Source organism: Falco cherrug, chromosome 1, assembly GCF_023634085.1.
Source record: "Falco cherrug isolate bFalChe1 chromosome 1, bFalChe1.pri, whole genome shotgun sequence".
Taxonomy (NCBI): Eukaryota; Metazoa; Chordata; class Aves; order Falconiformes; family Falconidae; genus Falco; species Falco cherrug.
In genome coordinates, this window is record NC_073697.1 from 104,273,964 (window position 1) to 104,288,318 (window position 14,355).

Sequence of the window (14,355 nt, forward strand, 5' to 3'; positions counted from 1 at the left end):
CTGATCCAGATCCAAATGGAGACCCAGACCCAAACCCAAGCCCAGACCCAGACCTTGACCCAGAGCCAAATGGAGACCCAGACCCAAATGGAGACCCTGACACAGCCTGGCAGCCCCAGGGGCCCTGCCGCCAGCCCCAGACCCCTCACACCCAGCTGCCACTTTGGGGCAGCCACCCTGCCCCATGGCTCCTACCCCACCTGGCAGACACCATGTCCCACATCCCAGCCCAGTTTCCCCTAGGAGGGGTGAAGCAGCCTCCTCCCGGGGGGAAGCTGCTGTCCTTTCACCTCCCTTGACTGACTATCCCCCCGTCCGCACATTTCGCAAGAGACCCTTGCCCAGCCCCCCACGGGTAAACACGTCCCTGCTGCCAGGCTGCCCGCGCTACCCAGCCGTCCCGGAAAACTCTGAAATACAGCTTCAAAGTGTCTCTATTGATGAAAAACGCAAAATAATTCAAAATACAAATAGGGGGTCTAGTGGTGAGGGGTGCCTGGTGGCTGCGGAGGCTCCAGCCCCCAGGAGCGGGCAGAGGACTGGTCCCTCCTCATGGTGCCCTTTGGACATCTTCAGCTTGGCACGGTGGGGGATGGAGATGGGCACTGGCAGCCCCGGGTCCAGCCCTGACCCCAGCAGCTCCTGATCAGGCCCCGACCCTGGCATCCCCTGATCCGACCCCGACCCTGTCATCCCCTGGTCCAGCCCCCATCGCGGCTGCATGGGAGCTGGCGGAGGGACGGCATCGGCTGCCGCGGGGGTCCAAGGCCTCACAGGACCTTCCTGCGGGTGCTCTCAGTGCAGCGGTTCAGGATGAGGTCTTTGCTGGGGCGCGGAGGAACCGCAGGTTGAGCCTTGGGCTTGTTCTCCTCTCGCTCGTCTTTCTCAGCTGCGGGTAAAGCAGATGCACGGGTGGGTCAGAGCTCTCCGTGACCCAGCACCTGCATGTCAGCGCTCAAAAGCTTCCTATGGAATGGCCACCAAAGCTCCTGGCTTGCCTCCTGCCTCAGCTGCCAGTGATGGCCTCCATGAGGTCAGGAGCTCATGGAAGCTCCTGGAAGTCAGGAGCCTGCTGGAAGCCCAGCTCTAGGGCTGCGTGAGGAGCTGCTGTCCCTTGGGCAGGTCACCAGTCTGGCATGGGGATTACCAGACCTAAAGCTTCTACCTCCGTAGCAGCTGCCTTCTTCATGCAACCCTTCCCTCTAGGTGCTTTGCCAACAGCGAATGTATGTGATAACGGTAACGTAAGAGCAGCACGGGTGAGGTGGGGGGCATGGAGGAAAGTGCAGGTCCTAAATGTGGGCCGACCTCCCACCAGGACCACATCTGCTCTTTTCTACCAGACCTATAACCTCATTGAGAGTAAGAAACCTCACTGAAAAGAAGTTCCTCCCCACAGACACTTGCTCCATAGGAAAAGGGTGGACAGGCAAGGTGTGACTTGGGGCACGGCCATGCTTGTGGGGATTCAGCCTGTGCCCAGGGTAATAGCCCCGCTGGGACTTACTGATGACGTTGGCCTTGTTCTGGAAGTTTTCCTTCATGTTCCTCCGGCTCTGGATGTACTTCTTGCTGTTCCTCCTGTAGGTCTCCTGGCTGATCTGCTTCCGTCTCTGCTTGTGGATGCTCTTCGCATTTCGGATGGTGGATCTGCAGCGAGTTAGAAACAAAACTTCCAGTTTTCGTGCCAGCAGCTCTCACACCACACACTTACTTGCCCAGGTTTCTCCCTCCACGCTTCCTTCTGTGCCTCACCCAGACCCCAACAGCTGCTTTTTGGTTTTGCCTGGTGGAAGGCAGCAGGTGGATGCCAGCCCTCAAGGGCAGCTGTAGGTGGGACATGGATGTACAGCGCGTTAGGAGGCAGCTGGAGTGCTGCTTTGGAAGCAAATTCTGAAGGGTGAAGCCTGAGCACAAGCCTGGAAAGTGATGATGGGAGTGGCGAGGTAGATTGGGCATAAGGTTGGAAGGACGAGATGGGCGTGAGGTTTATCCCAGAAAGCTCATGGAAGTGATCTATAGCTCTTTGACAAATGGACATACAGCATCTATACTGGCTGCAACACCCAGACCCCTGTGTGGGGTTTGGCATGGCTCCCTGATGCCCAGGATCAGTCCCTGGGCGAGGGGAATAGAGCGCAGGGTATGTGTCAGCATGCAGTGCTGAACCCACAACAGAGAAACTGCTGAGAGAAGTGAAAGGCTGAGCAGCCCAGGGCTGTAGGGCAGCACGCTGCTGCAGGGGAACCCCCAGTGTCACAGCTGTCCCGACAGGCAGACGAATGCCACCACTTTGTCTTCACTACCAGGGCATAAGCCAGGTGGCTCCTGATGTCCACCACACGGCATCATCCTGCCCTGCTCAAGGCAACGTGCCCCTCTGCCTTCAGCCCCTCCCTGGTGGGGCCACGCGCCCCATTTCGTAGCCAGCTCCTGCCCACAGCAGCAGGTCACCGCCATTGCACAGGGCTCAGCTGGCTGCCGTCACCAGTGCCACGGGGACATGCGTGCACAGGGGGGGCAAGTCACTGGCCTTGCAACCGGCCACCTCCCCTCCCCAAGGGTCAGTCAGCATCGCTGCATCCAAATACGTGGATCTGGGCCATTTGACACTGTCTCACACTCAACCCGTGCTCCAGCAGAGCTGGATTTTGAGAGATTTTATAGTCAGGCTGCGGTGTTTTCTTGCAGGCAAGAAAAGATAGTGGCAAGCTCTGCCCTTCCTGGCAGTTTTCTTTGCTTTGGAATTAATGAGTTAGTATTGCTTTTTATCTTTTTAATCAAAATAAAATCCCTTCCATTAGCTCAAATCCTCCCATCAGATTAGGCCATTTGGCAACTCTGATTAGTCAAATCTCTCCTCGCTTCTCAAAGGTTCAGTGGATGCACTTAGGAAATAAGAAAAAAGGCCAATTTGAAAACTAAATGAGATTAGCCCAGAAAAGAAACTTTGCAGAAGGACAAGGAGAAATACGCCTCGCTGAAGGACCTGTTGGAGCAAGGATCATGCAGCCCTGCGTCAGAAATGCTGGGGTGCCTCCCCCGCTGTGCAAGTCAGGGAGCACAATGCTATTTTTGCTGCAGCTCTGCAGGATCTGCCTCCTTCTCTTGGTCTGTCTTTGCCCTGCTCACAGCTCTCCTGGGCAGTTCCTCATTGCCAAGGCAAGCAAGGAACATGGCAAATCACGGGCTGGTTTCACTTCACCACCCTCGAAGAAAAGCTTTAGTCCTCCCTCCGGCCACCCAGGGCTTCTCCTACCTCCGTGGAGGAGCGCTCCGGTTCCTCAGCTCACTCTTCGCAGAGGGGTTTGTCTCCCCGGCTTTCTGCAGGTACATGGAGGGGTAATAACCCGTGGTTTCATCCTTCCTGCAGTGCAACACAAAGTGACATTGCTTGCAGTTGTGGCTCTGCAACCACCACATCTTCACGCCTGTCCCCAGATGGTGCTGGGTGAGTTCCCATGCTGCTTGCAGCAAGGGGAGCTCTGACTGTCCCCCCCACCTTGTGTACTTGTGGCTCTCCCTGGAAGACTGCAGTCAGTCCCAAAAGGAGTAGGTAGCAGGCAGAGCAATGGCTCACAGCTGAAGGGTCGTATTATCTCCCCTAGGGGTTTTGCTGGGCTCCTGAAGCATTGCTCAGGGCCTCCTGCCAGCCTACCTGGCTGCTGTGTGCTCCAGACCGCCCCCCCCCCCAGCCCCCTGCCCAATCCCCCCCAGCCCAGCACACCTGCAAACATCAGATCTCCTGGTCACCCGCCCAGGCACAGGCTGGGGCAGGGGGTCCCCAGGGTTTGCAGCCACGCTGTGCCCTGCTGTGAACACGCAACCTGTGACTCTCCGGAGCACAAATGCAGCTGGGGTTCCCCTTGGGAAAGCCTGAGTTTGCAGGGCAGGCCAGGGCTGGGGTGAAAACTGAGGGTTTGCAATGCAAATCGTGCCAGAATACTTAGAGGTAAAATAACAGATACTTTTTTTTTTTCTCCATCTGTCTCCTTCCTGGGTATTTCTGAAGCCCCCAGCCAAGGAAGCCCCAGCTGTGATGTTTAACATTTGACAAAGCCACAAGCTACCAGAAGCAGTCTTGCAAAAGGAAGTGCTGGGCATCAGCACCCAAGGATCCACGGCTTCCACAGCTCCAGTGTGGAGAACTGCTGGCACATCCCTTCCCTCTGCGCGAATCCCACTTGCCTGATCTGTTCTTGGCATCTCTCACCTGATAACCCACCAGCCATCAAGGAGCTTGTGGATGACTTCGATGGTGTTGCCCTCCTGGAGGGTCAGCTCGTCCTCCTCCACAGCTGTGTAGCTTTTCAGGACAACGTACTGCTCACCTGTGCACAAAATCGGGTCAGGGGGTTGTGTGCTACCACCCCCAGGGAGGGGGCTCAGCCTCTGCAGCCCCTCAGGAGAGGAGGCACCAGAGCATCTACCCTACATTTTAGGCAAGAGCCAGGGTGCTTCAGGTCTCTGAGTTCAGATTCAGGCTTCCCCCAGCCTTGTCAGTGCCTGTGGCTCATCCCAGCCCCTCCAGCACCAGTGCAGGAGGAAGCCGGTAGATGCAAATAGTGGAAGCACCCCGGTCTCTGCTGAAGAGTATGTTTATAATTCAGGTGGTTAAATGAGGAAGAAGGAAGTGTTGCGCTAATAGAGTCTGTTGCAGTGTTTTGAAAACCACGAAGCAGCAGCCCAGAGAGCAATCGGCATGGGTCTGAGGATCCTCCCCCTGCTGCACATAATAAGGCCCCACTGTCACGGTGGGGTGATGGGGAGGGCTGGTAAGGACAGCACGGAAGCCAAGAGCTAGGGAAAACCTGCGCTTTGGTTCAGATGCTGCACCATGCTCCTTTGCTAACCCAGCAACTCAGCACTCACCCAGCTAGCTCAGAACAGCCGCTGGACAAACACGTGCATCTGTGATCAGCCAAAACAAGCATCTAATGCTGAGCTGCAGGTCATAGGAAGCTCCTGAGGTTGACACCGGGGCCACAAACCATGAGATTTATCCTTCCTGGCAGTCCCTGCAGCAACATGTCCCTGCCCAGTGGTCCTGCTCAGCGGGGGCCCTGCAATGAACCCTCCCAGCGGGGAGCTGTGGTGGGCTGTTCTCCAGTGCACACATTTTACCTGCGTAGTTGGGCTCTTGCTCTTCAGACTCATCAGGACCATCCATCGGCTCCAGATAGGCAGCTGGCACCCAGCCCCGTTTGTTCTTCAACTGGCAAAACCACCAGCCTGCAAGGAAAGCGGCCATGGGCGAGAGTGGGGATGTTGTGGGGGCACCATGGGGGTGCTGGTCCCTGGCTGGGGTAGGCGTGGGCACCCATGTGGCCTGGGAGGAAGGGATGATGCTGGGGCCAGTCTCTGTTTACACGGTGCAACCAGGGAGCTTGGCCGATTCATCCTGTTTCCTCCTGGGCAGGAAACCTCACAGGCATGTGAGGAGGTTGCACAGTTTTCTAGGATCGCCCCACACCCTCCCCGGCCAAAACCGATGGTCATGTGGCTCCATCTCAGTATGAAACATGTCCCAAGGGGACAAAAAGCACCAAGAGGTTCAGTGCTGCTGGTTGCATTTGCTCTGAGCCTCTCCTCTCCATCAGGAGATCCTGATACAACCGCCCACCCTTTAACTCATGCACCAGCGTAACTAACTCGCATGCTGTGCTTGGATGCAAGAGGCAAGGGCAGTCCCCATCCCCCCTGAAATGGTGGCCAGGAGGGGGCTGGCCCTCGAGGGCTCTCCAGAGGGATGGACACATACCGCTCTCGCTCTTCTCCACGACGTCCACCATGTCTCCAGCTTTTAGAGCCATCTCGGATTTGGAGCTCTTCTCATAGTCGGCGATGGCTCGGTATGTTTGCAGGACAATGGGGCCCGTGATGTCTGCAAGGGAGGAATGAGACGTTCCCTCTCTCAGCCCCCAGCGCAGAAATAGCCTGTTTCAGGCAGGCCAAAAGCAGCCCCAGGACCACCCAAAGCACTCTCCCAGCCTCTTCTGGTCTCAAACCAGCTGGATCCCAGGACAGGGACTCATCCCCCCTGAGGCTGTGGTTTCCTCCCAGCTACAGCTCTGGCACAGACTGTGCTCTCGGTCAAGGCATCCGCCGAGGGATGGCTGCCCCTCTCCCCACTAGGCTTTGCTGCTGCCAAGGCAGCTGCTTGCACCCCTCCGATGCCTCTTACCGGTGGGGGTTTTCTTGGCATCCTTTGGCAGGAGGAAGACTTCGGGCTTCTTGATCCTGGCCGGGTCAGAGCAAAGGCAGCTCAGTGCAACCAGCCCTCACCGCTGGCAGCGGTGCCCTCCCTGCAGGCTGCTGCCAGCACCAGGGGCTGGGGACGCAGTATTTCCCCCAGAATGGCAGGCAGCTGGACTCACTGGCTGTCTGTGACGGGGTTCATGTCGTCGTGACGGACCTTGAAGAAGTTGACCACGTGCAGGCACCGGGAGATCTTGTGGGGCAGGTTGATCAGAGCGTAGCAGTACTCGGCCAGCGTGCCCTGTCTGTTCTGAGTTGAACGCTGCCCATCAAACCACTTTGGGGCTGGGGAAGAGGGGAAAATACTCCGAAAAAGCAGACAAAGCGCACTGTTTTTACAACTTTCCCAAGCAGGCTGCTCCGAATCATTGATTTTGCCCCCAAAACAAGTGGATTTGGCTTCAGGGCGCTGCACGGTGCCCATACGGTGCAGCCCTGCGGGAGTGTGGCCCCGTCCCCTCCCTCGCTGCTCCAGCCCCGGCCCCCGGGGGGGCACGCACAGTCCCGCAGAGCTGGCTGGAGCTGAGGCAGGGCCGGGGCTGGTTTGCAGAAGCGCTGCAGCTGCGGGTTCCTCTTCCCGGCAGCGAGTGCAGGGCTGTGCCCAGCCCAGGTGCTGCAGGCAGCGCGGAGAGCTCTGTGCTGCCAGACTCGTCCCCTGCAGCCCACGGACCCTTGCACAGCTCACGCCAGCCAGAAAAAGTCCTCGTTTGGCCCCATGTCGGTTACAGGCTAACTCCCACTCCTCTGCTTGGGCTAAGCCCAGCTGCTTACTCTGCTGGGACACAAGCTGGGGCTCCAGGGACTAGCCTGCGGCCGGGGCAGACATGCTCGTTCCTCCATCCCACTGGCCATGGTGCAGCCGCTCTTGACCCCAGGGCTCCAAAATGCTGCTGGCAGCCCCGACCCACAGCAGCGTTGCACCCCATGGCGGGGTGCATGTGTGCGGCCAGTGGCACACCCCCCAGCAGTCTGACGCCTGTCTCATCCCCGGTGCTTTCACTTCCCCAGACAGGACAGGGACGCTCCGGACAGCCGCGGCATGGCAGCGGCAGCATGTAGGAAGGGTCCCGGCATGGCAGTGTTAGTCCAGCCCCAAGGGGAGCCCCCCAAACACAGCACCTGCACTGCTGTGTGGAGCATGTTTATTCCTCCTCGAGAGGTGTCGACCACAACCTGCAGCTATTTCTCATGTTCCTTCCTCCCTCCGTTAAAGCAGGAAATTAAATAAAAGGGGGAATTTTGCTGACCTGCACCTTGCATGGGGACAAAACATCAGCTCTTTGTATCAGGAGTTCATTCCCTGCCATTGAAGACATGTTGCATTGTTTCCTCTTACAAAATAACTGTGTTGCCATAAGACCACTAAAACCAATCCCAGTGATGCTGTCACCGGAGAAGGGCTCAGCTCAGCTCAGCTCGGCTCAGGCTTTCCAAAGCCAGACCCTTTGCACCAGCCAGGGGTTCCAGCCAATGCTGTGGTATGTGTTTGTGGGGTGCCCAGCCTTCGGGTTGGAAGGATGGGGTCTGCGGGGCTGTGAGTGTTGGGAGTAACCACCGCTGATGCTCAGACCTTTCTGGGGTTTTGATTTCAAGCCCAGTGGGCAGGAACAAAGATTGCATCAAGCACCTGCGTGGGAGGCAGCTGGCAGAGCTCAGCCCGCCGGGGAATTTCCCAACCAGCTGCAATTTCTATTTCACCCCCCAGCCCTGGCGTCTGCCCCTCACCTGGCAAGCGTGGGATGATCCGCTTCTCCATGTTGATGTCCCCGGATTCGATGGGGAACATCTCCTTCAGTGCTTTCTGCGGAGCAGGACCAGGCACAGCCGTGAGGATGGCACCGGGGGATCCCCCTGTGGCACCCACTCTTCTGCCAGTGGCTTCACCCCCTTTGCCGGCACTTGCCCCGCTGCCACAGCCACGTGCTGCCTAGCCACTGTGCCTCGCACTGGGAGAAATCTGCCAGGGGAGCACGGAGCCACCCCCCAGCTTCAAGAGGCAAATGAAGGGTGAAGGAGACTGAAGCACTGGGACCCAGGAGCCTCTTGGAGCCAGGTTTGTTCTGGGGCAATTCCAGCTGGATTTCAGCCTCCTCTTTTTTTATTCCCACCCCCTGCCCTGGTGTGCTGAGCCGGGGGCTGGTGCCCATCCCGGGACAACTCACGTGGAACTCGTAAATCTCGGTAAACCGGCGGTAGACGACCTTTTCGGAGAGGTCATTCCACTTCACCAGGAACATGTAGACCTGAGGGGCAAAGCAGAGGCACTGCAGCTCTGTGGGCAAGTGGGACCCTGCACCCCGCTGTGCCAGGGACCCCAGGGAGCACCCCCCACCCCCCATACCCCCCAGACAGTTCAATTTCGGATAAACTGCATCTTTTTCTTCCACCACCCCAACGCAAGTAGCTTTTGCTCAGGTGATGAGTGAGCTGGGTGCTAGGGAAGCTGGGCAGGGATGGAGAGGGGACACAAACATGCAGATGGGTGGGAATCAAAGAGGGAAAAGCCCTTTTCAAACCTGCAAAGTAATCAACAGCTTGCAAAGGAGGTGCCCAAAATCTTGTGTGTTCAAGACATTTTAGCCCCTGGCTGCCTCCAGCTCACGCTGTCAGCCAGGACTGCCCCCCTAAAAAAAAGGATGCTCTCAGCCCCTCAGTCACATTTATCTCAAGAAATTTGCTGGCCAGGCTTTTTACTCCGTCCAGTCCTCACTACTCAGCTCATTGGAAGGTCGCCGCATACTCACATAGTGCTGGCTGGGGAAAAACCTTTTCTCATAGCCCAGCAGCTCGATGTGCCGGATGAAGGCCTCCCCCATAGCTGCTCCCAGCCACGCGTCCTGCGCCGACCCCTGTGCCTACCTCCCCTCTGCCTTCGCCCAGCTCCGCTTCGCTGATAAAGCTGCCAGGAAAGCGGAAGGCCCCGTTGCAATCGCACCCGTAATTGTTTACCCGCTGTGGTTTGTATTGAGTCGGTGCTTCCCGTTGGGAGTCTCCAGCCCGGCCCTCCAGCAGCTCCAGGGCTGGGAGGAGGCAGGCAGCAGGGACACCTCGGGGATGCCCTGGGGGCACCTCTGCAGCCAGAGGACAGTGAAGGGCCAGGGCCAGGCCGGCTGCCCCCATAGCCAAGTGGACCCTCTGATGGCTGCCGCTGCGCCGGTGGTGGCACAGGGTGCTACAGCCCCTGTTTCGCAGAGGGTGGGGGACAAAGTGCCTTGGCAATGGCAATCAGAGGAGTCTTCACCCTCTCAGGCAGAGCTGGATGGGCTGGATGAAGCACGTAACGTGCTCCGCAAGCCCTGGGACAGCAGCACCATCCTCTGTAGGGATGGGAGACCACCCTGTGCTTCCAGGGCAGGCAGGGACGCTGGGGCACGGTGTGCAGGCAGGACGTGGCAGCCACAGGCCATGTGTGCAAGAGCTCCTGCCCTTGCATCACCAGTTCCTTTCAGCCACCTGCTGCTTCCCCAAAATCTGCCACCCCAGGACCTGAGCCAGCCCCAGGTCCCCTCACTGCTTTGCAGTGCTCACTGGGTACAGGGGCTGCCCAAAAGCGCCGGGCACAGGGACCCCAGGCATAGGGGAAGCCCAGGGTGGGCTGCAGATGGACCCCCACCTGCCACTGGGAGAGCACAAGGGTCCCTTGCAAAGCCCCTCTGAAATGGCAGCACAGCATCCTCCTCCTCCCCCGGCTCTGAGCAGAAAGGCCTGAAGGGCCACAGGGACTGCGCTCACCGGTCCTACACTGCTCACAGGCACAGGGGCACCCAGCAGCACTTTCGTCCCCAGCGAGGCCACCCTCAATGACAGGGCTGCCAGCGCTGCTGGGACCCGCTCTCCAAGGGATGCTGGGGATGAGCTGTGAGGCCTCGGCCCCATCCCCCACTCCATCCCCCCCGGAGCCCATGCTCAGGCGCAGCGCTGCTCACCGGAGCAAGCCCAGACCCCCCACATCTGGGGCTGGAGCCACCCTGCCCAGTGAGGCAGCAGCCCCAAGGCACCCGCGGAGCCAAGACGGGCTCTCCCCACGGAGACCACCAGCAAACCCTGCCACAGGGCCAGCCCCCCCGCCCTTGTGAGCTGCAAAGACAAAAGCTTGCTCTGGCTGCATTAAAAATATCAAACACTAACTGTAGCTTTGCTCTGAATCTCAAGTATGGCACTTTGTAGCTGTTGAGATCAGAAGCATGGTCATTTACATTCGGTTTCTTCTTATCTTAACATGGGGACTTCCCTGTATGCAAGGCAAAATTATACAACCAAAATATAAAAAAAAGACCTCGAGGGCGGTTTGGATCTTCCTTTGCTGACGGCCAGATCGCTGCTGCTTATACAGAACCCCACCAACTTTGTCATGAAAGCTAATTTCGTAATGACAATTGTTTGTACTAAATTTAAAACTGCTTTACAGACAGTGTGTGACTGGAAACCGCTTAATTCACCGTTTCTTCCCGTTTCCTCATTCCTCGTCTTGTGATGTGAGAAATGAGATGAAGCATGGTAGATCTCACCGCCGGCGAGGGGCTGGTGCAGAGCGAGACGCCGTCTGAGACACAGCTCAGCTTCCACCAACACTCACAGCGTTAGTAGGTGTCAAGAGGTCCTAATTTTGGAAGAAAACTCTTGGAGGTGACGCATCTGATAAACAAGCTGGGGTTATGGAGGTCAGGAGCTGATTCATGTTCTGGGAAACAAGGCTGGCATCTGAATACAGGACCTGGCTTTTGCGAGCTGGAGCAGCTCCCACAGCCCCTGGAACAGCAGACACGGGACCCGAGGGGATGGATTTCAACCACAGCCATGGAAGATGAAGCACGAGGGGGGTTAATTCCTCAGGCGAATGGACTACCCGCTTTTCTGCAGTGTTCCACCCAAAAGTAGTACCAAAACCTCCTAGAAAGTAAAAGCTGAAGAAAGGAACTCCACTCTAATTCTGTTCAAAATGTCATTTTTTTTTTTTTTTTTTTTTAAGCTTAATTCAAATCCAGAGCCAAGGGAGGCCCTGCTCATGTCACGTCTGTGTTTCCTTAATGTGGCCAAATTGGCCACAGAATTTCAGGTCATTACACTCGGCCTCTCTAAACTGCTACACTTTTGGCAGAATACAGTATTTTTCACTGGAACACAGTTGTGCAGCTACTGGAAAGTTCTTAAACTGACACTGTGATGGATCTGCACCTACAAGGCAGGCACTCCCGTGTCAGTCAGTACTAAATCTCTTTAGTACTACACGCTCCAACAGCCGGGGCAAAAATCACACAAAACTGGACATCTGCCCTCTTCCTCAGCAGCCTGCCGTGGAGGGCAGCTAGGAGAAGAAACCAAGGAGAAAGGGCTCAAGTTTCATAGGTGCAAAAACTTCAAATCCCAAGGGAAAACACACAACAGAGGTGCAGGACCCGAAAAAGCTGGTGTGCCGTACCCAGGGAACATGGGGCTCTGCCACGGGCACCCTGGATCTTGCACCACTGGGGTCCAACATTCCTGTTCAGGAGAAAGGAGCCAGCCCAAGGCACAGGACAGGCTCCTAAAGGTCAGGAAAACACGGGGAATAAATACTGGTCTGCTACTTCACCACCACGTGGAAGAAAAAAAACCATATTCAGAGCTCTGTTAAGTTGTTGCAATTTTATTTATTTACTTGTTAGTACAGCCAAGGTTTTTTAGGGCATTGTCACTCAATACCCAAACAGTGACACACCTCACGTATTACTAGTTTGGAAACGAGTGAGATTTTCATACATGGTCAACATCTTCCAAGTTTGCTACCTATTAGAACTATATAGATATTTTTAATATAAAATTGCTATTTGGAAGGTATAAATATTGGTGCTATTATTTTGTCAGTCTAATTTCTCTCTACTGGATATAACTCAAAATGTCCGAGACCAAAAAGATCCTTCAGTGTTGAATGCTGACAGCATTACTGCAAGCCCAGCAGCAGACGGACACAACGCACACCACCACGCCAACTCCCAGCATCATCACATAAGGATTCCAGTCCTTCCAGTAAAACCATTGCATCAGTAAAACCAATGCACCAAACCACTGTTTGGTTTGTTTTAGCTCCTGCACGCCACGTTGCAGGAGGTCGGCGCTCTGTTGTTAGCTACCTGGCAAGGCAGGAGCCTGGATTTAGTTAATTTTCACCATTTTTTCTGCTGGTGACGCCTCACCCTCGGTTGGAGTGAGCACCAACAGCCACACCAGCAATAATACAGAGCCTGGCTGGGGGGGCAGCTGCAGGTGAAGAAGGGATGGACCATCCTTCTGCTTTTTTCAAGGGGAAGCCGAGAGCCCAGGGAAAGTTGCGTGAACTCATTTCCCCGTTGGAAACACTCGGAGCAGCAATCGCAGAACTGCCCGTTGCCCTGATAACAACCCGTTTATGAAGGTACGTTAACGGAGCATGTCTACCCAAGTCATCATCAGCAAAATAGGTCAGCAGGTATAATTTGGGACAGGACCCACGGGGCTGAGTTAACGGGCTCGCTCCCACGGGTCTGCCGAGGCAGGAAGGCAGCGCTCCATCGGCCAGCTCCATTTCCCATCTGGAAAGATGGAAGGGACAACTGGGATGAGCGTTTTCAAAATGACTCGGCACGGAGCTCACCCTGCTCCTACGGCCAGCAGCAGCAGCACGAGGCCCAGACAGCTCATCCGGAGCACTTTTATCTGCACGGAGCAATTGTGAAAACACGGGGACTCATCCTACAGCTCTCCCTCGCCTCTGGAATGGCAGGTGTGTGCTGCTCCAAATTCACCTGCTGAATTTCAGGTTGCTCCCAGGGAACAGATGCTGCACCCAACTGAATTTAAGCCTTGGAAATCTTCCTTGAAGACACAACCACCTCACCCTCCCCCGGGCTGGATTCCTGTCTGAAAGGCATGACTGGAACTTGCTTCCTTTGCTGGAACAAAGAACTTTGCTACAGCATGTTCTACCTGCCTACAGGACTACTGCCACAGCTTGATTCGTTGTAAAATATGGGACAGTCATGAAAACCATCAGGAAGGTCTTTATTTCTTCATCAGGGCATCAAGTTTACCATTTGCGCATAATGCAGTCAGCCCAAACTCATGCCAATAAAAGAGAAACCTTTACAATAATCTGCATCTTCTCTATAGAGCTTATCATATAGCCAGCGCTTTACATCTCTTATGTAAGAGGTTTGTGAAACTTAAAATGCATACATGAGTCTCTAGGTGATGTGGGGAGCAACCAGGGCTGTAGGGGACCTAACTTCTGACATAGTAGGACTTAACGAGTAGCTTGTAGCATAGGTTTCCATGACTAGTTCTGGATGAACAGAAGGGCATCCCCCACAGCCTTCAGGAGAAAAGCTCTCGCACAGGTCCATGCGAGTTTTGCCTATGTTAGGACTGCGAGACCAGACCCACCATATATAAAGCGTGTGATATTCTGGTAACATATGCACTTACTACTTTGCATTAATCGAACAAACTATAACAGGGTTTAATTTAAATTGGTTCCTAATCCACACACTGAAATACTGACCATTTCACAGTCCATCTCATTAATGCGTACTAACGGTCAAGTGAACCAGTTTATCTTTTATTTATGAAAAAACATATGAATTGTGATAGATATCATAGGAAAAATTAGTTCAAATATACAGATACTATTGTCCAGTCAGCCATTAAAGGAGTAAGAACCAAAAAGTAATGATTTCTCCCCCCCCCCCCCCGCCCCCCCCAAAGTAAAACTAACAAACTGAACTACTTGCAGGAATTTTTCCTCATTAGAAAAGCTAAGATGCATTCAGGTATGGCGAAATTCAGCTTTATTGGGAAATGCAGACAGCCTCTGTTAAGTCCCTGTTGATTTTAATCCCTGTCATCTCCCCAGCATTGCTGCATGAAATTTAGTCCTTATAACATATTCTGAAGTAAAACCAGCCATTCCAAATCTACAGTCATTCTTTGCTTTAAGTCAATTCACAGAACTGCTGAAAAAGTAGACATTTCTATCTAAAAGTACAAAAAGGGTTTGTATAGAAGGTACTTCTCTTATACAGTTATATTACACAGCTCAAGACAGTCCCGGCAGGCTCTTCTCAGAAACGGATGCTTGTGACT

The 14,355-nt window shown here is 54.9% G+C and overlaps 2 protein-coding genes and 1 long non-coding RNA gene across 5 annotated transcripts in view; 1 reads left to right on the plus strand and 2 right to left on the minus strand.

Annotated features, from left to right (window-relative positions):
* Nucleotides 1–416: 416 nt before the first annotated feature.
* Nucleotides 417–9,376, minus strand: NCF1 (neutrophil cytosolic factor 1). Its single transcript, XM_005439817.4, has 11 exons — nucleotides 9,003–9,376; nucleotides 8,421–8,501; nucleotides 7,984–8,059; nucleotides 6,378–6,543; nucleotides 6,185–6,240; nucleotides 5,762–5,884; nucleotides 5,125–5,232; nucleotides 4,214–4,331; nucleotides 3,260–3,367; nucleotides 1,508–1,650; nucleotides 417–889 (listed from the first exon to the last, which is right to left on the minus strand). The coding sequence occupies exons 1-11, from the start codon at nucleotides 9,072–9,074 to the stop codon at nucleotides 771–773; spliced, it is 1,170 nt and encodes a 389-aa protein (XP_005439874.2). The 5' UTR covers nucleotides 9,075–9,376; the 3' UTR covers nucleotides 417–770.
* LOC129736355 (uncharacterized) lies at nucleotides 8,066–13,964 on the plus strand. Its single transcript, XR_008732818.1, has 2 exons — nucleotides 8,066–8,311; nucleotides 10,667–13,964. It is a non-coding gene; the product is annotated as an uncharacterized LOC129736355 (long non-coding RNA).
* The window catches only part of GTF2I (general transcription factor IIi), a 78,279-nt gene continuing 77,734 nt past the window's right edge, over nucleotides 13,811–14,355 (minus strand). For all 3 annotated transcript variants that reach the window (XM_055714154.1, XM_055714148.1, XM_055714168.1), the window contains one exon: nucleotides 13,811–14,353. The gene's annotated coding sequence lies outside the window, so the exon portion shown is untranslated. The remainder of the gene's footprint in view (nucleotides 14,354–14,355) is intronic.